At 27.8% G+C, this 21,376-nt stretch overlaps 2 protein-coding genes across 2 annotated transcripts in view; both read left to right on the top strand.

Annotated features, from left to right (window-relative positions):
- Positions 1-9,099, top strand: part of LOC117175490 (heat shock 70 kDa protein cognate 5-like) — a 17,827-nt gene extending 8,728 nt beyond the window's left edge. The window contains exons 7-10 of the mRNA XM_033365196.1: positions 1,958-2,414; positions 4,341-4,637; positions 4,832-5,019; positions 8,161-9,099. Coding sequence (XP_033221087.1) covers positions 1,958-2,414; positions 4,341-4,637; positions 4,832-5,019; positions 8,161-8,388 — 1,170 coding nt within the window. The 3' untranslated portion in view covers positions 8,389-9,099. The remainder of the gene's footprint in view (positions 1-1,957; positions 2,415-4,340; positions 4,638-4,831; positions 5,020-8,160) is intronic.
- A 2,724-nt stretch (positions 9,100-11,823) lies between these two features.
- LOC117175203 (protein farnesyltransferase/geranylgeranyltransferase type-1 subunit alpha) lies at positions 11,824-19,367 on the top strand. The gene is made up of 5 exons (XM_033364842.1): positions 11,824-12,083; positions 12,739-13,093; positions 13,228-13,428; positions 13,511-13,694; positions 18,984-19,367. The coding sequence occupies exons 1-5, from the start codon at positions 11,927-11,929 to the stop codon at positions 19,086-19,088; spliced, it is 1,002 nt and encodes a 333-aa protein (XP_033220733.1). The 5' UTR covers positions 11,824-11,926; the 3' UTR covers positions 19,089-19,367.
- The last annotated feature ends 2,009 nt before the right edge of the window (positions 19,368-21,376 follow it).

Raw genomic sequence — 21,376 nt, 5'->3', positions numbered from 1 at the left:
TCCGAAAAGCGCATCGTTTATTGTAAAAAAATTCATGAATGTTTTCACAAAAATGTTGCCATTAAGACGCCATTTTGAAAATACTAAAACGAAAAATCGATCCTAGAACCATGGATTCTTAAAGTTTAGACATTTATTCCACCGGTTAGTGAAATTCCAGGTTAATTACAGACTCGAAAAGCTTTGGAAAATGGTTCACAAAAAAAATAGGCACGAAAAATCACTTCTTTTTTTGTTTAAACTGCATTTTGGGATAATAAATAAATTTTTTGAGGAATTTCATTGGCACCGTCGGAAAGAGGAGATCTTAAGCAATAAAAATATATGTGTCTCAATTTTTTCTAGTGTCGAATAGTCTTAGTTATTGGCCGTTGAAAATCAGTGTCCCGGTAGTGGCGTTTTGGCCGTTTAAGGGTTAATATAATACCTACATTCATTTTATCTCAATATGCAACGAGTTTGAAGAATAAGAAGAGAAACTAAAAATTTGAAAATGCAACTTACTTTTCTTTAATTTTTTTGAACAAATTTTTATTGAAAATGTTAAAAGATTATTTCAGTTGAATACTCCATTATTTTGATTTAAAATTAATCTTTTTAGTTGATATTCAATTATTTTAGTCTATAATTCATCACTTTGTTGGAAAATCTAACTCATTTTTTTAATTCTTTTTTTCTTGGTCGAAATTTTTGAATTTAATGTATCTTTTTTAATTAAAAATTCCTTTATTTTGAAAACTGATATTTTTTAAGTATTTTGTTGAAAATTAAGCTTCTATAATTGAAAATTTAACTGTTTGGTTGATAATTCGTGTATTTTGTTGAAAACTCGTATTTTTGTCAGGAAATTAATTTGTTTGGTTCAAAATTAATTTATATTCTCGAAGATGCAATATTTTTACTTTGAAAAATTGGTATTTCGAAGCGGTTTAACTTGAATTTAATATTGCACATAGAATTATTTTATATAAATGCGCACCGAATTTGAAGTGTAAAATGATAAAATAAATGTTAAAATAAAATAAATGTGGTCTTAAGAGACAAATTCAAGGTTTATAAAATAATAAAATAAATAAAAATAAATAATAAAATTAACAAAAATAGATCTATTATAAATTTTTGCCCATCTTGAAGGAGGTTTCTTAGCCTACATCAGGGAAAGAATAATTCAGGTTAAATTTGTTCGTTTAACTGTAGCTATTTAGAGTTTTATTTTTTTTCTTCCTCATTAGAGAAAAGTTACAATGCTTATTTAGTCCTAATGAGAAAGACCTTATTTTATTCTTTGAATGATTTTCTATAATTATATTTGGGTGGGATTTATTTGTTAAAATAATGTAGAAGTCATATAGTTGTTATTGTTTAAACAATGAAAGTTTGAATTTTTATAAACATCACTCAAACAGGATTGTAGAGAATCCTTCAACGAATAAAATGAGGTCTTCATCATAAGGATTAAATAAGAATTGTAACTTTTCTTTAGAGAGATAGCAAAAATTAAAACTCCAATTAGCTACTGTTAAGTAAACAATTTTAACTTTTTTTTCTGAAGTACGTAAAGAAGCTTTCGTCAAGATTCGCAGAAATTAATAAATTATTTTCTTCGATTTTGTCAATCATTTTAATGACCGTCGAGTTTTCAGATTGATTGTACATCGTGTACATCCCTAGCAATAGCTTGTAATTTAATTGATCAAATCTTTCTAAATTAAACTGAAAAATTGTACCTGGAAAAAACTTCAGATACCTAGCAAAAATTGGAACTTGGCAGGGAATTTTATTTTTCAGGATTTGAGTAAACACCCTCTAATATGATGATTATATTTTTCGTCTCTCAAAGTTACATTATGAAGTAGCGAGTGTGGACATTTATAACTGATAAAGTTGATAAAACTGCCTTTAGAGATGTTTGTAATCTTTGAAAGGTGCACGCGCTTAATTAATTTTGATTTAACAGCAAGGTATCGATGTGACAAAGGATGCAATGGCGATGCAGCGATTGAAAGAGGCTGCTGAGAAGGCAAAGATCGAACTCTCAAGTTCGCTGCAAACTGACATCAACCTTCCCTATCTGACAATGGATGCAGGTGGACCAAAACACTTGAATCTGAAACTTTCGAGAAGTAAATTTGAGAGTCTTGTCGGAGATCTGATCAAACGCACAATTCAGCCTTGCCAGAAAGCTCTCTCCGACGCAGAAGTATCCAAATCTGATATCGGCGAAGTTTTGTTGGTTGGAGGAATGACCCGAGTTCCCAAAGTCAGCCAGACTGTTCAAGACCTCTTTGGAAGGCAGCCATCAAGGGCAGTTAATCCCGACGAAGCGGTTGCTATCGGGGCTGCTATTCAGGGCGGAGTTCTCGCTGGTGATGTCACTGATGTTTTGCTGCTCGATGTCACTCCTCTTTCGCTTGGTGAGTTTCGTCATAATTTTACCGTGCTTTAAAAGCATGGCTTCCGATGATCTTAGTTCTTGCGCCAAAGGGCGAATAAAATCAAGGAGCAGATTCTAGAAGTAATCTCTTCTCCCTGCAAGGACATTTAAACTTTTCAAATTAACAGTAATTCAACTTCTAATGTAAAAATGGTTCAGTTTAAATCAATTTCACCCTTCAAGTTTTAATGTATCTAGCTTGTGATTGGTTGAAATACTATAATTTAAAAAATGGTTAAATTTATTGATTTATTTTTCAATTTAGAGCATTGAAAATGATTATGTGGATTTTTATTTTGGAACTGAATCTGAATTTTTGAACTCTACAATTTATAAAAGTTAAAAATTCTAAATTTTTCAGTTAAATGCATTTAATTTACAATTATTCAATTGCAAACCTGAATTGTCGTGGAATTTTTATATACCTGGAAATATTAGGGAATTTTTTTTAAAGACAGGGAATTTTTGCGCGAGCTTCATTATTTGCAAAAGTAACTTTATATGACTTTATTTTAAAATTTTGTTAAAAAATTGTGTTTTTTTGTTAGTTTAAAGTTATGGTTTTTAACTTTTGATTGGAATTTCGTTCTTTTTTTACATAAAGTTAATATTCCTGGTTAAAAATTGATCATTTTGCCTGAAAATTCAACAGTTTCTTTGCAATTTTTGATTTCTCTTGACTGAGAAATCTTTCTTAGTTGAAAATTCAACTCATGTTAAAAACTTTTATTTATTATTTTCTTCAAATGTTTTTGATTGAAAATCAAAATATTTTTGTTTGTTTGAAATCTGAACTACTACATGTTTCCTTCGTAATTTATCTTTTGGGGAATGGAAATTTAATTACGTGTTTGAAAGTTAAACCCTTTTGATAAATTTTTTTGAAGAATCATTTTAATTGCTTGCTCATTACTTCGTTTAAAAAATGGGCTATTTTGTTTTGAAAATTCTGTCTTTTTTTCTACAAATTAATTTTTACTGAAAATTTATCTATTGCATAAGTTTTGCAATCTTTGAAAATGTTGTGTTTTTTTAAAATTAATTTTAAACTCAAAATGTTTGAAAATGTAACTATTTTTCTGAAGATTTTTTTTTTTTTTTAATATTCTTTTAACTTCAAATTTAATTTTTTAATTTTTAATTTAATTTTCTTGGTGTTAAAATCAATTTTTTTTGTTAACAATCTCTTATTGGTTGATACCTCAACTGTTCAAGCCAAAGGTTCGTTGTTTTAGGTAAGAATTGATCTTTTTGGCTTAAAATTCAGCTATACCTTTGGAAATTTGTTTTTCTCAGTTAAAAACTTAAGTATTCCGTTGAAAATTCATGTATTTCGTTGAAAAATCGCCTTTTTTGGTAAAAAATTAATCTCCTGGTTTGAAAATTAATTTTTTGTTAAAAATAAAACTACTTGGTTGATTATTTTGTTTGTTTGTTAAAATTTCGTCTATTTCAGTTGAAGATTCATCATTCTAGACAAAAATGTATCACTTTCGTTGAAATGGTTTTCTTTATTTGAGTCATTATGTTTTTAGTATTATTTAATTATTAATTAGTCTATGACTCTATGGTGCTGATATACTTTATAATATATTGTAATATCATTAGTCAAAGCTTTCGAAATTAAACACATCAATTGAATGCCTAGATACAGAGAAAAAAAGTGGAATTGTCAGGGAATTTCTTTCCAGAATTTGATTAGACCCACTTTAATATCTTTTCCTTTTTCTACCCATCCTATGTTCCTCCATAAGTTGCAAGTTTTTCCGTAAATTTTTCATGATGTTTTGGACTAATCTTCTCTCTGAAATTAATGAAGAAACGTTAGTGCCTGAATTCTGTTTTACAATTTAAATGTTAAATTTATTGATTTCGTTTGACTAACTTTCGTAAACATTCTGTTTAGGTATTGAGACTCTAGGAGGAGTTTTCACAAAGCTGATTACACGTAACACCACGATTCCTACCAAGAAGAGTCAAGTATTTTCAACGGCAGCTGACGGACAGACACAAGTCGAAATTAAAGTTCATCAAGGTGAACGAGAAATGGCGGCTGACAATAAGATTTTAGGGCAGTTTACTCTCGTTGGAATTCCACCAGCACCCAGAGGTGTTCCACAAATTGAAGTTACGTTCGACATTGATGCCAATGGTATCGTTCACGTTTCGGCTAGGGATAAGGGTACCGGCAAAGAACAGCAAAGTAAGTTTGTTTCCGTAAAAGAAGTTTTTCGAAGCGTGATTTCTTACTATGATGTTTTTATTTTTCGTCGCTCAAGGTTACTCTAAAGAGTAGCATGTGTAGACACTAATTTCTGATTAATTTCTATAAAAGCAATTATTTGTTTGTCACTGCTTTTTAGAAAAGGATATTATCTGAATCTTGATAAATTTCAGTCGTAATTCAGTCCAGCGGTGGTCTCAGCAAGGATGAGATAGAAAATATGGTGAAGAAAGCCGAACAGTATGCAAAGGAAGATAGGATAAAGAAGGAAAGAGTAGAGGTTGTAAATCAAGCTGAAGGAATTATTCACGACACCGAGGCTAAGATGGAGGAATACAAAGCCCAATTGCCGCAAGAAGAGGTAATATTTTTATTTATTCATGTCCAGCTACCTTGAAAACTTGGAATTTTTCTTGACTTTTTTTAAACTTTAATACCCTGGAATTAAGTTGTTTTTTTTTCTTTTAAAACAGTTATTTGATCGAAATGCGAAAAGTAATTAAAATCTTTACTCATTACACAATGAATAAAGACATTTCTGGGCATTTTTTGTAGACTTACTTAATTTTGTCTCCGCTATTATAGAATGTTAAAGTCTTCATTTTTTTTGTGATATTCAATTTACAAATTATAAAAATTTAGTAGTTGAAATTTTCGACGTTAACTCAGTTTCAAAATTAGAATGAGCCGTGACAACATGATGGATTTTTCAAGAGGTTTACTGCTCAGTTTTTGAGTGTACACTGGATTACAAAAATTACTAAAGATCTTAAAAGGTTTTAAAATATTTCAAAGATTTTTACAGTATTTTAAAGAATTCTGAATATTTTACAAAGATTTTAAGGATTCCAAATATTTCGAATATTTCATAAAGATTGTAAGGATTTTAAAGACTTCTATGATTTCAAAAGATTTTACATAGATTAAAAAAATTTTTTAATGATTTCAAATGAATACAACAGATTCAATAAAAATTGCACGCAGATCTCAAAAAAATAAAGATTTCCAAAGATTTCAAAAAGGGCACGGTACACCATCTTTCAACGATTTAAAAATATTTCGAAGATTTGAAACGATTTCAAATATTTTAATGATTTCAAAACATTACGGAAGATTTCGATAATATTTCAAAGATGTTAAATAAAATAAAAAGGTTTCAACAAATTTGAGAAGATTTCAAACGAAGACATTAAATTTCAGAAACACAGATTAAAGAAAGATTTCACAAATATTTCAAAAAATTCACAAAGATGTCAGATTTCAAGGATTTTAAATATGTGAATATGTGAAAAATTAAGAATTTATGTGTGATTCTGCTTTCTTAACAATTTTTACATCTATAACAAACTGTTATTTAATTATTTCATTTAAAAAGGGGTGATCTGGAAAAGATCTTGAATTGCGTTTACGTTTTTTCTTTCAACAAATCAACGCGTGGTTTAATCACTATTAAATATCTGAATTGTCTTGAATGGAACAATTTTATAGGTCCTACAAGGTTTTAAGATATTTTAAAAGATTTCCGAGCATTTTATACAATTTCTGAAGATTGGTATGCTTTTGAGTGATTTTAAAGCTCTCAATGTATTTTAATACATTTTTCTGGATTTTCGAAAATATCGCCAGATTTGATATTGTAGAATTTCACATTGTTTAATAATATTTATCCTTACTTCTTTGGAACTCTTTTGAATTTTTCAATTCACCTGAATTCTTCTAAATTTATTAAGTCCTAATTAATTCAATGGATTTAAAAAAATTTAAGATTATTAATTTAAAAATATTATAGGTTATTTTGAAAGGTTACAAATAAATCTTTAATGGATTTCAGCAATTTAATGGGATTTTAAAGGGATTGAAATATTTGAGTGTATTGTAAAAGATTTCCAGGCATTTTCAAGAGCTTTCAAATGTTTCAAAAGATATCGAAGGATTTAAAGTATTTGTGGAAATTTTAAGAGATTTCTAGAACTGTTATTTGTTTATTTTAATAGTTTGAAGGTATTTCAAAGACTTCAAAATGTTGTAAGGAATATTAAAATATTCCAAGGCATTTTCAAGAGATTTGAACAAACTAAGTGGTTTTCGACGGTTTTTAATACTTTTGTGGGATTTAAACAAATTTGCATGCGGGTTTTATAGAATTTCTTAGAATTTCAGAAGATACGAAAGGATTTTACAGGATCTGTACGGTTATAGGATACCTGGAAAGATTCCAAGGGATTTTATCAGATTTCCGCGGATTTCTATTATTTTATGGGGGTTTTAAAAGTTTTCAAGGTATTTTCACGGAATTGTATAATATTTTAATGGACTTCAAAGAATTTATTCACAGGAAGTGAGGGATTTCGTAGAGTTTCAAGAGATTTCAAATATTTGATGCAATTCGTTTAGAATTCTTATTAATTTATCCTGAATTGTCTTTAGTCCTTTTGAATTCTTCTAAATTAACTGAAATTTACTCAATTCAGTGGATTTTAAATATTTTTTTGTTTCATTCATCTTAAAGTCTTTTAAACTCACCTTAAATTTAGACATTTCAGCATATTTATTTTAAATTCTCTTTAGTTTTTCGAAACTTATTTCAAAGTTCTTTTATTTAATGATTTTTTTCATATTTTCTAATTGTTTTGAATTCACTTGATTTTTCAATTTTTTATTCAGTTTGATTTTGGATGAATTTCATTGAATTCTTCTCGCTTCCATTAAATTCCTATAAATTCACTCAAATTTAACTGAAATAAAAGTATTAATTTTATACTAAAAATTTGTGAAAATTCATTTCCATTCTTTTGAAATTGACTGGAATTCTTTTATGGAATTCTTCCTCATTTCTTCTTAATTTAACCTGAATTATTGAAGTTCTGTGGGATTTTCTTAAACATTTCTGAGCTAATTTCAAAATAACTAAATTCAACGAAGGTTTGTCGTATTTTTAATTGAACTTGAATTTATATGTATTTCGTCGAATTCTTCTCGTTTACCTTAAATTCCTCTAAAGTCAATCCTAATTTTACAGAAATTGTTTTCAAGAATTGTTTTCATGAGTTAGTAATTTATACTGTATTTATTAACCTTTAAGCGCGCCAAAGTTACCTTATGTGTGTGATTAAAAGTCACCTTGGGTCCGTATATTTTATCCTTTGGGGACGGTGAGGCCTGTTTATTCTTGTGAAGCCTTTAAAATCTGTGAAATCATTGTTGAAGATTGACTGTATAAACGACGTTTGACATCTTAAATAGTTTTTTTTCTATATGGGATCTTATTATTAATCTTTGTGACATTTTTTAAATCTTTGGAATTTTTGAAATCATTGTGAAATCTTTACAATATTGAGAAATATTTTGATATCTTTAATATTTGTTGAGGTTTTTAACATCTTTTTTAATTCTTAAAATCTAGTGTACACTCAAAGATCGAGTGGTCTACCTGTCGTGGCATATTTATTTTTCTTCCATCATGGGAATGAATGTTTATTTCATGTGTTTCTCCCTATTTTAGTGCACGAATTTGACGGAGAAGATCGCAAAGATGAAGGAAACTTTGGCGAAGAAAGATGAGATGGATCCAGAAGAAATAAAGAAACAAACCAACGAACTTCAGCAGGCCAGTCTGAAATTATTTGAAATGGCGTACAAAAAGATGGCTTCTGAACGTGAAAGCTCCAACCAGAGTACACAACAAGAACCCGAGAAGGAAGATGAGAAAAAGAAGGAGGAGAAGAATTAAAAATATTTAATTGACTTGAATTTACACGCATCTTAGGTCCATTTTTAATGTGAGCGAATAATGCACTTATTTTTATTTTTAACATCTTAATTACATTTTTTGTCTCATACAAAATTACGAACATTTAATTACTCGACTGTGAAAGTTTATTGCAGTTGCAAGTTTATAAATATTCGTAAAATTTACGTAAAAATTCTTGATGTAAAAGCTAATAGAACTAAGTGTGTTATGGTGAGAGCTGATTTGATAGCGGAAAATTTAGTTTAGCTTGAAAGTCTTTGAGAAATTGAGCAAATTGATAATGTAGGAGTATGATTTTTTCATACATTAGGTTTCTAAATTTTCACCGAACTGGAACATCATGATGTAAATTGTGTACATATAGGATTGAGTGTTGTAAAACGTCTTCTGTAGTTACTTATTTTGGCTATGAAATAGCAGCATTTCGTAGGCTTCAAATACCCGATTTGAGCAAAATTTGATAAAGTCCTTGTGAATTTTGGGACTTGTGTGATTGACTGAAAAATGGATGAAAGTAAAAGAGTGATCGAAGAGTGCATATGTATGATATTCATAAACATAAGATATTCATTATGTATAAATTACTGTTAGGGTTAACAGAAATTTCAGCCCTATTCACTTTTTTTTTATTTGAAAGATATGCCAGTCTTAGTGTAAATGTTTTTTTGCTGTGTTGTTTATTAAAAAAAATTTAAATTTATGTGATGTTTCATTGTTTTTTGACCTTCACATTCCATATATTTTTCGGGTGAGATAATCAGCATAAATTGTAACAATTCAAAGTTAAAGAAATTAATGAGGTATGCATTTTACAAATTATATATATTTTACAAACTTTGATCTATTTTTGTTTTTAAAAATACAATTTTTAACATTTTAATTTCAAATCGTTTAATTTTTTGAATTTTTTAAATTTCAATTAGTTAATTTTTGAAACGAAACAATTTTGAATTTAAAACTTTCAATGATACAGTAAACGCGAATTCGAACCCGTCGATATTAAACAGCTACGAGTGACACTTAAAATTGTAAACTTTGAAAGAAACTTTTATTCTTAGGCATGCCAATTTAAATTATTTCAGGACTAAGTATTTCAAATTTAAAGTTAATTAATTTCGCAGCTTAAAAGTCGACTATTTTTAATATTTGCGGTAATAAAAATTTGGAAGTTTGAAAATGAAATTTTTTTAATTGTACGCAAAACGTAGAAACGTTTAAGGATGTAAATTTTGCTGTATACAAATTTAATTGTGTTTGAATAAGAACCACTCCAAGAAAACGTATGAAATCTGATGAGGATAAAAATCAGTCGTCAACATTTTTTGAAGGGATTAATCATACAATTTAAGATTGTATAATTTCCCTAATAATATAATTAGTATAATATATTAGTATAATCAAAGAAATTATAAGCATAGATGTGGCACGGGAGGTCGGAGTGGCACACGATATATATATCTAACTACATTTTTGCATGCCTCGAGGTGCTGCCCTCTTCAACTGAGGACAACTTTTACGAAAAAAAATTATTTACTCGAAAAAGAGCTCCAAGTTTGTTATGAATTATTTTTTGACATGACACGTAGTTTTGGTATTGATCATAAAAATGGTATTAAAAATAAAAATGAAAAATTTGTGGAAAAACAACAAAAGCTACAAAAACAAATTGATAGAAAAAAGTTATTCCCCCAAGAAAGTGATACAAATTTGTATTCATTTATTACATTCTTATTATTTATGATGGAGAAAGTATTAGAATTGCCCGAAATTTGACACCACAACATTCAAATTTTGAACCAAATGACGCAAAATACGACAAAAAGTCTCAAAGAGAAATTATAGGTTTTGAAAAATCCTACAAAATTTCTTTAAACCACTTTTCAATGGGACTCCTAATTTTGTTTTATCGTGAGTAATATATGCAGATAATCGAAAATTCCAATATTACGCTAAAAGACGCAAGATACGTAAAAAATCTGAAAGAAGACTTGTAGGATATTTTGCTTTATACGTGTATAAAAAATAATATGAAAAACAAAATCCTATTATTAGCATAATAACGCGAGATAGAGAAAAATGTCTAAAAAAAGGATTTTATTTTTTTAAGTTTATTTTAAGGTGGTTCAGAAAATATAAATTTACAACTGTTTGTCAAAAAACGAGTGTTCAGCGTGAGTGTCACGATAATATTGTGTATCTCAAAGCCTACAGAGCTTTGAGAAATTTAATCTTTAACTATAGTTATTTGAGAAATAAATTCAGAATATGAACACGCATATAAATACTGCGATCTAAAGAGATGTTTTTGATAAAATTTCATTCAAGCATTCTAAATGTAAAGAATAAAATCTGAGCGGGAATCGCGGGAATCAAAAGACGCGCGCCCCAGGCGCGCTCAAACTTGCGAGCCACGCGCTCAGCGCCCGATGAGAATTTGCCCGCGACAATAAATAGTTAATTTACGGATTATTTTATTACAAACTAACAATTAAGAGATAAATGTGTTTGAAACTTTCTAATAATTTCTGACCTTTTAGTTTAAATTGAGAAATGTTAGGCAAAATATTTATTTATTCTGATCAACCACTCGAGTAAAATTCAAAAATACATTTGTTCAATTTTGAAATTATGGGGTTCTCAATTTAAAAAATCGGGACATAACTTACATACATAGTAAGATACATCAATTTCTATAAAATATTATATAAAAAAATAAAATAAAAATATATTTATTATATAATTTTGTCGTTTTATTATAATCTATTTAATTTATAATTAATTACACAAACATAGAAATTTACGAATTATTGTTTACTTAAATTAATAATCGTAAGGGAGGCGGTATTCCTATAAAATTTAACTCTACATCTAAATACTTAAAATCGCTAATTATACATGCGAGAACGCTGTACGATCATATTTATTTAAAAAATTAATTATTTTAAATTTCAACTCAATATGTTTATCAATTGAAACTTTTAATGTCTTCAAACGTACATTTTCATTTAGTAGAATTTCTACCGCTTTTTATCAAAACAACAAAATAATATAATTCATAGGCAGTAAATTTTAATTGCAAAATGACTAATTTTTTCTATAAAAGATGTCAGCTAAAAATATTTATTAAAATACAATTCCATTTTAATTCAATTTAAAAGTAAATCTTATGCATCTACATATTTTCTTGATGCGAAATTTATTCAAATAATTGATTCATTAATTCGAAATGATAAATCAAAATTCTCGATATAAGATTTGTATTTTATATTTTTAAGTATTTAGTATTTACCGACTTAGTATTGGCAAAGATATCTTTGCCGCACCGCATCTATGTTTATAATATCTTTGGCAAAGATAATGAGAAGTGAAAATGATTCTGCGCATGCGTATTGATTTGTTGACTATGTATGCGTGAATCATGCGGTGCGGTATGTAAACTACACCAACTAAACGTTAGTAAAGAAAGATTTATCGTTTTGCAGTTTTGGAGTGGTTTTTACGGTTAATAAAAAGAAAAATGTCAGATAGTTCTGATGACGAGGCAACACTCGAGGAGCACTTCAAACGACCTAAATGGATTTTCTATAGAGACAGAAAGGAATGGAAAGATGTTGTTCCAGTGCCTCAGGATGACGGTCCTCATCCGATTGTTGCAATTGCATACTCCGAAAAATGTGAGTAAATATTCTTTTATTTTGAAAAGAAAATGGTTTTTTACTTTTCCCATTACACTTTATTATTGATGAGTTCATGCCTTTCGAGGGAAACGAGATCAAGAAGCGAAGACACTCATTTGATACATAACCTCACTTTTTCTATCCAATTTTATTCTATTTTTTTGAGATTTGTATATATTTCTCGAAATTAGTTACGAAACTTATTGAATTTTTTATGTTGAATTTAAGGTATCAACGCACCTGAAAAATCTGGAACTGTCAATTAATTTTTGCACACAAATTAATTGTTTTTAAAGTCGCGTGAAATTTTTTTCGGGCGTACTTAATTTTTGGGTAATATAAAATTATATGACAATGCTTTTTTATTTCTATAAGTAACTTTATAGTACTGATATTATATTATTCAAATCAAACTTTTTAAAATTGTTTTTACTAATCTCAGGAAAAGATCTCTTATTCAAAAAGAAGTATATTAAATATGCCTTGAATTTTAAGCATGAAAATAAAATCGAATAATTACTTATAAATAACTAATCAGTACCATAACAAAAAATATATAATTGAAAAATCCTGGAATTGTCCGGTTTTTGTCAAGATTTGAGGTAATTCATCCTGTGAATAATTGCTATCTCTATTTTTTAAATCTCAACAGTTAAGGACGTCTACGATTACTTTCGAGCAATTTTAATTTCTGGAGAAAAGTCAGAACGAGTTCTGGAGTTAACCGTCGACTGTATCTGGTTAAATCCCGCAAATTACACAGTATGGACCTACAGAAGAGAAATTCTTCAAACCCTGGGTAGTGATCTTCGAGAAGAATTGAAATATATTGACTTTATGATCAAACATAATTCTAAAAACTATCAAGTCTGGCATCACAGGCAAGTGATAGTGGAGTGGCTGAAAGATGCCAGTCATGAATTAGATTTTACTAAATTAATTTTAGAAAAGGATGCCAAGAACTACCATGCCTGGCAACATCGTCAGTGGGTTATCAAAACTTTCAAGTACGCATACAAAATTTTTATTTGAGTTCACCTTGAATAATTTTATCTGCAACAGCTAGAGATTTATATTACAATTTATTTCTATCTGCAAATTTGAGATTTTTCTAATGATGGTCATCTCCACTTTTTTACAGTTTGTATGATAATGAAATAGAATATGTTGAACAGTTATTGATAGAAGATGTGAGAAATAATTCAGCATGGAATCAACGTTATTTTGTGTTAGACAATACGACAAAGTTTGAACCAGAGATTATTGAACGCGAAGTCGATTTCGCTATTAGTAAAATATTATTAGTCAAAGGAAACGAAAGCCCTTGGAATTATTTGAGAGGGTAGATCATATTTTGTAACATCTATAACTCTAATTAACTGTTTTTTGAATATATAAGTTAATCTTTGATTTTATTATTTCAGAATATTAATGAAGGATCCAAAAGGATTGGGTTACAATGAGAAAGTTATGAAGATGTGTGAAGAGCTTTACTCGGAAGGTTTTAGGACAAATCATTTGCTGGGTTGTATAATAGACATTTGTCAAGAAAGGGACAAAAAGGATGAATCTCCAGATTCAATATTTTGCTATGATCATGCTCGCAAGGTAAGAATCTCACGATCTTTTAAATTAATAGAGCATAGAATTCTAGATTTAGGGCCCTTCGAACAAAACGCAAATTTATGTTTTTAAAGTATTTTTAAGGTTTTACGAAAACGAAAATTTTATTAAGTTCCTAGCAATGATTAAAATGATTTTGTATTTCGGAAAATTGATTTGAAGAGATTGTTTCAAAACGTTTCAAGCGATTAAATAAGATTTTTAAAATCTTCAAAGAAAAATCTGCAAAGCTTTAAAGGCAACTTTTTTAATTTTGCAAAATTAAAAACAAACACAAAACACTTGAATAATTTATTACAGCCTAGAAGGTTTAGAAATTTTGAGAAGATTGAAAAAAATAATCTGCTTAATATGCGTATGAAAAATTTAAATTATTTTTTATTTTGAAAAATAAACTTTAAGAGAAAATTAAAAAAGGTTTTGAAATATATCAAACGATTTCCTAAAATTTCGAAAAATAGTGTAGTAGATTCTAATTGCTTTGGAAAATGAAGAAGATTATAATGCAATTTTTTTTACATTTCAAATGATTTTTCAAAAATTTGAGAAAAATTCGAGTCATATGAAAATATTTCCAGGAATATAAGAAGTTTTAAATAGATAAGGAATATTTATAAACTTGGAAACATTTCCGAACATATATAAAATATTTCTTGATTTCTTCCAAACTTCTAAGTCCTAAATATCTTTTAAAAATACTTGAATTTTTTCTAATGTTTTCTAAAATCCTACACAATGAAAGAATTTATTCAAAATCTTCTAGAATCTTTTCTGTCACATCTGATGTATTTAAAAACTTTTTTTTAATATTCTCAAGAGTCTAATAATAATTATATGTATATAAATTTAAAAACAAGATTGAAATTTTCGAATTTCAAGCAGTATATATTTACATGTGGTAACTTCAATTTTTGTATGACTACAACAATATTGAAAAAAGCATTTAGTGTTACATCAAAATTTTATTTAAGTTCTTTATTACAATAATTCATCTTCAAAATCTTTTTTTCATTTCGGAAACTTTTATTATGTTTCTAAACATAAAAAAACATTTCACGTAACGGCGGCTTTCTTTTTTGGTTGAAAATTAAACTTTAACTGATAATCTATTTCATTATTGGTTCGAGTCTTTTCGTTTTTAGTTGAAAATTTAAAAATTTGGTTGAACATTTATGAATTTTGTTGTAATTTTGCTTTTTGTGGATGGAAAATTAATCTTCTTAATTGAAAATCTAACTGATTGTTTGAAAGTTCTTCCTTTTTCTTGTTAATAATGCAACTATTTAGTTGGAAATTAATCGTCTGACTTGGTTGAGGAATCAACTATTTTGTTGAATATTCGTTTTTTTTCGTTGAAATATTAACTTTTACATTTTTCATAGAAAATTCAACTATTTGGTCAAACCTTAAACTACTTTGTCAAAAATTATATCTTCTTTGTTGTTGTTAATGATTTATCATTTTAGTTGCAATTTCATCTCTTTTTGCGATTTTTTTCGCTTGAAAATAAATGTTTGGGGCCGCATATTTAACTTTTCCATTTTTTGTTGAAAATTGCTCGTTTTTAGCTTAAAAATCCAGTATTTGTTTGACAATTAACTTTTTTTTAAAAGTCGTATTTTCAAATTGAAAATGTCATTGTCTTTTTGAAAATGTTCACTTTTTAATGTTAAAAATTCAATTATTTTCGTGGAAAATAAACTATTGAGTTGAAAACCGTTTGTTTGAAAGTTAGTTTATTTTGTCACTGAAAATAAATTTTTTTCAATTGCACAGAAAATTCGTCTTTATGCTTAAGAATTCATCTGTTTCATTGAAAATTTGTCTTTTTGGGGTGAAAATTCTATTATTTTCGGACAAAATTCAAATACTTGGTTGAAAATGAACTTTGTATTAGAAAATTCACTTCGGGGTGAACATTGATCTGTTTTCTAGCAAATTCGTGTTCTTAGCATGAAAATTCCAGAAATTTGTAGAAAACGCAAATATTTACTAGAAATGTTATCTTCTTTGGTTGTTTGCAAATTCAGATGAATTTGGTTAAAGGTTCTATTTAGTTAAAGTCTCGCATTTTTTGCTTGAAGTATCAATTATTATGTTTTTTTATTGAAAATTAATTTTTTTTATTGCAAATTCAACTACATGGTGGAAAGATGAATTTTTTGGTTAAAAATTAATTTTTTTGTTCTAGATTCATTATTGTAGATTATATTTCAATTGTTTTATAGGAATTTCAATTATTTTTTTTATTTTTGATACAAGTTTAGTCCTTTTGTATTGAAATGTCAACAATGTGGTTGGAAATGCATCTGTTTTTGGTTGAAGTGAAATTTTTTTCATTTAAAAATTTTATCATTTGATAGAAAATTCAGAAAACTAAAACTATTTTTAAAGGAATCTGCAAATAAATACAATAAATTACGACCAAAATTACAGGATAGTACAACTTTTTTCTATTATTGATATGAATTTTGAACTTTTTTTTTCCTAGTTTGTTGTACTTTATTGTAGTTTTAATTTTCTGCAAGAATTTACAAAAAAGTTCAACTACAAGAATCTACAAGAATTTAAGGTATTTTGTAGCCAAAAATTTTGTTCTTTTTTGATCTAGGATGATAAATATTTGGAATATTGCATTGAGATAATTTTAAATTAAGATGTATAGATGATGGCTATTAGAAAAAACTTTTATTTTCAAAAGTTAAAGAAATAGTAGAATATTAAAAGTCAATAATATATAATCATGTATTACTCATCCTAGGTCGAAAATAAAACTTTTTAACAGGAAATAAAAATTGAGAAAGAACAGACTCTTGGGAATAAAAATCTTTTCATTTGAAGTTATAAAAACTAAAAAGCAAATTGAGACAGTCAAAGTGAAATACATACTTTTGAATTTAAAAATTAAAGCTGAAAAAAATTTTAATTCACGCGTATTAAATCAAAGCTATTAACACTGATCAATTGAAATTTTTTAAGTTAAAAGCCGTAATCTGATCTTAATTTTTATAGATTCTAACTTTTATACATTGTGCAGGCAAAAGATTAAAAAAAAGTCACGCTATATTTTCAATGCTATGAATTGAAGATGAATAAAAAAATTTATAATTCTTCAAAAGTGTATCGTTTTTAGAAATTTTAAGCTAGAAACATTAATTCATACATTAAATTTTGTTTTGAAATCTTTTTAAATATTCTCTTAAAAATCTGTTTAAAAAATCATTAAAAAATTGTCTATGAATCTAATAATAATTTTATTATCCTGGAACTCGAATTTTCCCTAAAGTTTTTATAAAACCCTACAAAAGTAGAAAAAAAACGACCTTAAAATCATCCAGATTTTTTTTTAAGAATTTCGAAAATCTTTTAAATATGCTTTTAAAATTAATTAAAAAAATTATTCTTAGTCTTTCTAGGAATTTTGATACACATTTTTAATTCGTTTAGTACCTTTCAAAATGCTTAAAAACCTTATAAATTTTGTATTTGAAGTTTTCAAAATCTACATTGTCTTTTAAATTGTTTCAAATTTGTTCTCATTTAAAAATATTTTTGAATTTTTTCAACTTTAACTTTTCAAAATTTCTAAATATATTGAAAACTCACTCGATTATTTTCCAAATTAATAATTGTTTCATTGCCTTTTACTAATTAAAACACATTTTTAATATTTTTAAATATCCTCTTAAAATTAATTTTTTAAACTAAAAAATCATTTTGTATTTTCCCACCAAACTTAGGAAATTTTTTGTAGTTTCTTAAAACCTTTAAAGATCATTAAAACGCTTCAAAATTTTGTTTCGGAATCTTCAAAAATCCACTTTTATTTATTTATTTTTCGAAATCTTTTACAATTTTAAACTAAGATTGGACATTCTCAAAACTTGTAAATATCTGTTTAACTAAATCAAACCTAGGCAAAATTAACAATAGTTAAATTGTTATTTATGCATAAAAATTAAATAATTTAACTTAAACAATAAAAATTTGTTAAATAGAATAATTAAAATTGTAACATGCAAAGTTTAAATTTAACATTCTGAAATAATAATAATTTAAGGTTTTCTATTTCAAATAATTCAGTTTAAAATTGTTTGTTTTTTAATATTTCATTAATAATGGCTCATTTTAGATGAAAAGTAAAATATTGCTAAATATTGAAAAAAATGCTATCCTTAATTTAAAAATAAAAAATTAAATGGTTAAAAATGGAATATTTTAGATTAAAACCATATTTAAACAGTATTTGGAATTGAATAAGAGTGTTCAATTACTAATCTATTAGTTTAATTTTTTTTAAATACTACTGAGAGTTTAAAATTTCATTTTTATCGTTAAAATCCGTAAATTGCTTAATTTGGAACAGATTCAGAATCGTTCCGTAAAATCAATTATTGTTCAATTTTCAATAGTTAAACTACAGTTCAATGTGATTTATTACAATAGCCAAAGTTCTTGGTACAAGTGTAATATACAACATTGGAGCATATATAACATAATTTTAAGTACAGTTTCCCAATATTTCAACTTTTGTGAAATCTTATATTTTTGTTTGTAAATATTTGTAATTTTATACAATAATTTACTTTTCTACAAGAAAATATAAGAAAAATTAGCTATTTGTATTTAACTGTATTTTTGTTGTTCAATTTGGTAAATTTTCTTCCCAAAAAAGTACATGTGTTAACAAAAATTTACAGTTGTGGAAGTGTACTTTCTTGTAAAAATTATTTCCATCGGGGATTTTGTGGAAAATGCAATATATTTTGACCAAATTTTATATCATATCTATAAATTAACTTTATTGAAAAGTAGTAATTCCCCTAGTTTTGTGAAAAATATTCCTAATTTTGCCTCTTCCTGAGAGAATTTTGTGCTGCGAAGTCTGTTAAAATAATATTTTTGTATATTTTGTGTTTTTAGGCCTTTATCAAATGAAATCGAAAAAATGTATTTGAAATCATTCAAATTATGTAGAGATTCTTGTGACGTTTGGAGACTGATTTTCTTGGAATCACTATAATGTAGGAATTAATTTGCAGATATTTTCTTTATTAATCTATTATTCATCTTTAATGTAAATTTGGTTTTCCTCTCAAAGTCTGAAGTTTTTCTGGTTTTGAACTGTCAGCATGAAGTCTAGAATTTGTTTTTAAATCGACCGAAGTCCAATTAAGTCGATCGAAGGCTTGCGTGATTGTATAGGTTATAATAAAAATTGTATGTAATAAAGGACGGTATAGTCTATAATCTAATTCTCTTTGCTTTTTTCAGCTTTGTAAAGAATTGGCAGAGGAATATGATAAAATCAGAAGAAGGTATTGGAAATTCATTAGTGACCAACTTGAAGAAAAATTCAGTGAGTGTTCTACTTCGTAGTGTCGCAGGTCGTCTAATTCAATTTGTACTTATAAGGTCTTTTGTATCTCGAAGAGTTAAAGTTCAGTTTCCTTTTTTACGAAATATTTTATATCTTAGCAATTTCGACACACTTTCTAGGTTCCATGGTCAGTAGTTATGAGATATATGAACAGTAATTGTGAATTAAACATTTGAATGGAAATAATTTATAAACTGTACAGAAAAAAATAAGCTTGCGTTCCTATTATATAAAGTGTGATTACAATATAGGTGGCAGAACGTCAAAAAGTTTTTAAAGGTTGAATTTTCATTTAAAACCATACAAGATTTTCTGGTATTAATATAAATATTAAAATATACGAGAAAGAATTTAATTACTTAATGATTCCTTCTCTGTGAGAAACGCATTTCGAAATTTGCGCACCACTTTCTTATTTTAAGTCATATTATTATTTTTCATTGTTCTTATTATTGCAAGTTCCCTTTTTAGAGAAAATTATTTTATTTTTTCTTCGTATAATAGAAAACGTACTCACGCGTGATTATTATTTCTTTTGTCTCATGGAATTCCTAAATAAAAATATACAGACAAGATTTGTGCTAATTGATAAAAAATTATATCTTAACTGCAGATTAATATAATATATTTTGGTGCATTAAGTTGATAATTAAGCAGTTGCATTTTTGATAAAAATACAACTTTTAGATGTAAAAAATAACGCAACAAAAAATTGTTTTATTATTATATTATCTTCGAAAAAATCGACCTAATTTATTTTTAAAGATTAAAATGTTAATGTATTAAATTCTCGTGGTGAAATTATGTAAACATGACATTTTTAGCACTTGTTTTTAATAAAAAAATCGCATTTTCTTTTGCTTTCACCTGTTGAAATTGCAAGAAAATTGAAAGTCGAATTTACAACACTTAAAAATGAACTAAAAAATTTTAAAAATTCTTGCATTTTAGATTTTGAACATTTTTGTTTTGGACGAAAAACATTGATATAATTTTAAATTTTTAAAAGATTTTAAATCTTATTCAAATTATAAGGTTTTTTCAAAACAAATTTTCGATTAAAAACGCTAATGCCACTTAAAATTGTTGAAAAATTATGAATTTTTGAAATGGAATGATTATTTTGAGTAAAAGTGTAAATTCCTAACGAAAAACATTAACATAGTCCGACATTGTTAAAGATTGTGAACCCGGACTTTTTAAATCTTTAAGGTTTCAGGTCCGAACCCGGACCCTTTAATTTATTAAGGGTACGGGTCCACACCTGGAGATTTTGAATTCTTTTGTGTACGGGTCCGGACCCGTACCCTTTAAGTTCTTGAGAGTCCAAGGTCGGACCCGAACCTTTTAAATTCTAAAGGGTCCGGAACTGTACCCTTTAAGTTCAGGGCAGTACCTACATTTGCGCACTAATTTAGTGCCACTTATGGCTGCACTGTGCAGTAGAGTTCCATTTCACACACACACACACGCGCGCGCGCTCGCAATGTTAAGAATACTTATATATGTACAATAGAATTCAGCGAAACTTATATCTGCGCAGTATAACTAGATCTTAGCGATGGTTGCGCATAAGGTGGTGGGGGAGGGGGCATTTATATTTGCGCAGCATAGTTACATAACATTTGCGGATGCGAGGTAAAGTTTAACGGCATATGTTGATGTGCAATAAAGTTACACGGTACATACTGCTGCGTAGTAAAGTTACATGTCATTTATGGTTGCGCAGTATAGTCACACTGTATTTATAACTGTGCAGTAACTTAAGGGCACTCGCATGAGCGCAGTAGAGTTCAAATGAATTTATTCTGCGCAATAGAATTTCATGGAACTTACGAATCCGCAGTATAGATTTAAGTCATTTATGGATGTGCAGTAGAGTTAGGGAACATTTATATAGACACAGTAGTGTTGCATAGCACCCACAGTTGCACAGTAAAATTATATGCCACTACATATGCACAATATAATAATGTGGCACTTATGGCTGCGCAATCTTGCCTGGGGTACGTGAACATACACAATGCAGAGCTGCCAGATCGTGGATGGAAATTACCCCCACCATACCTACCGTTTGGGAGCCGCAAAATAGAAAGTGCATGATTACCACTGTGAGTTCGTATGTAAGCGAAAATGCAGTCCCTGTACCAAGGGTTTCTGCTGAATATGGTTACAAAAATAAATAGGCAGTCGCGGACAATTGTCCAGGGGTGGTCCCGAAAGAATTAACCCTCAAGCGGAGGTGTGAAAACCGTGCCGAAAGCTGAATGGCACCTGGGTGAGGTGT

The sequence above is a fragment of the Belonocnema kinseyi genome, chromosome 6 (genome assembly GCF_010883055.1).
Source record: "Belonocnema kinseyi isolate 2016_QV_RU_SX_M_011 chromosome 6, B_treatae_v1, whole genome shotgun sequence".
Lineage (NCBI taxonomy): Eukaryota > Metazoa > Arthropoda > Insecta > Hymenoptera > Cynipidae > Belonocnema > Belonocnema kinseyi.
This window is presented reverse-complemented; position numbering and strand designations above follow the sequence as displayed.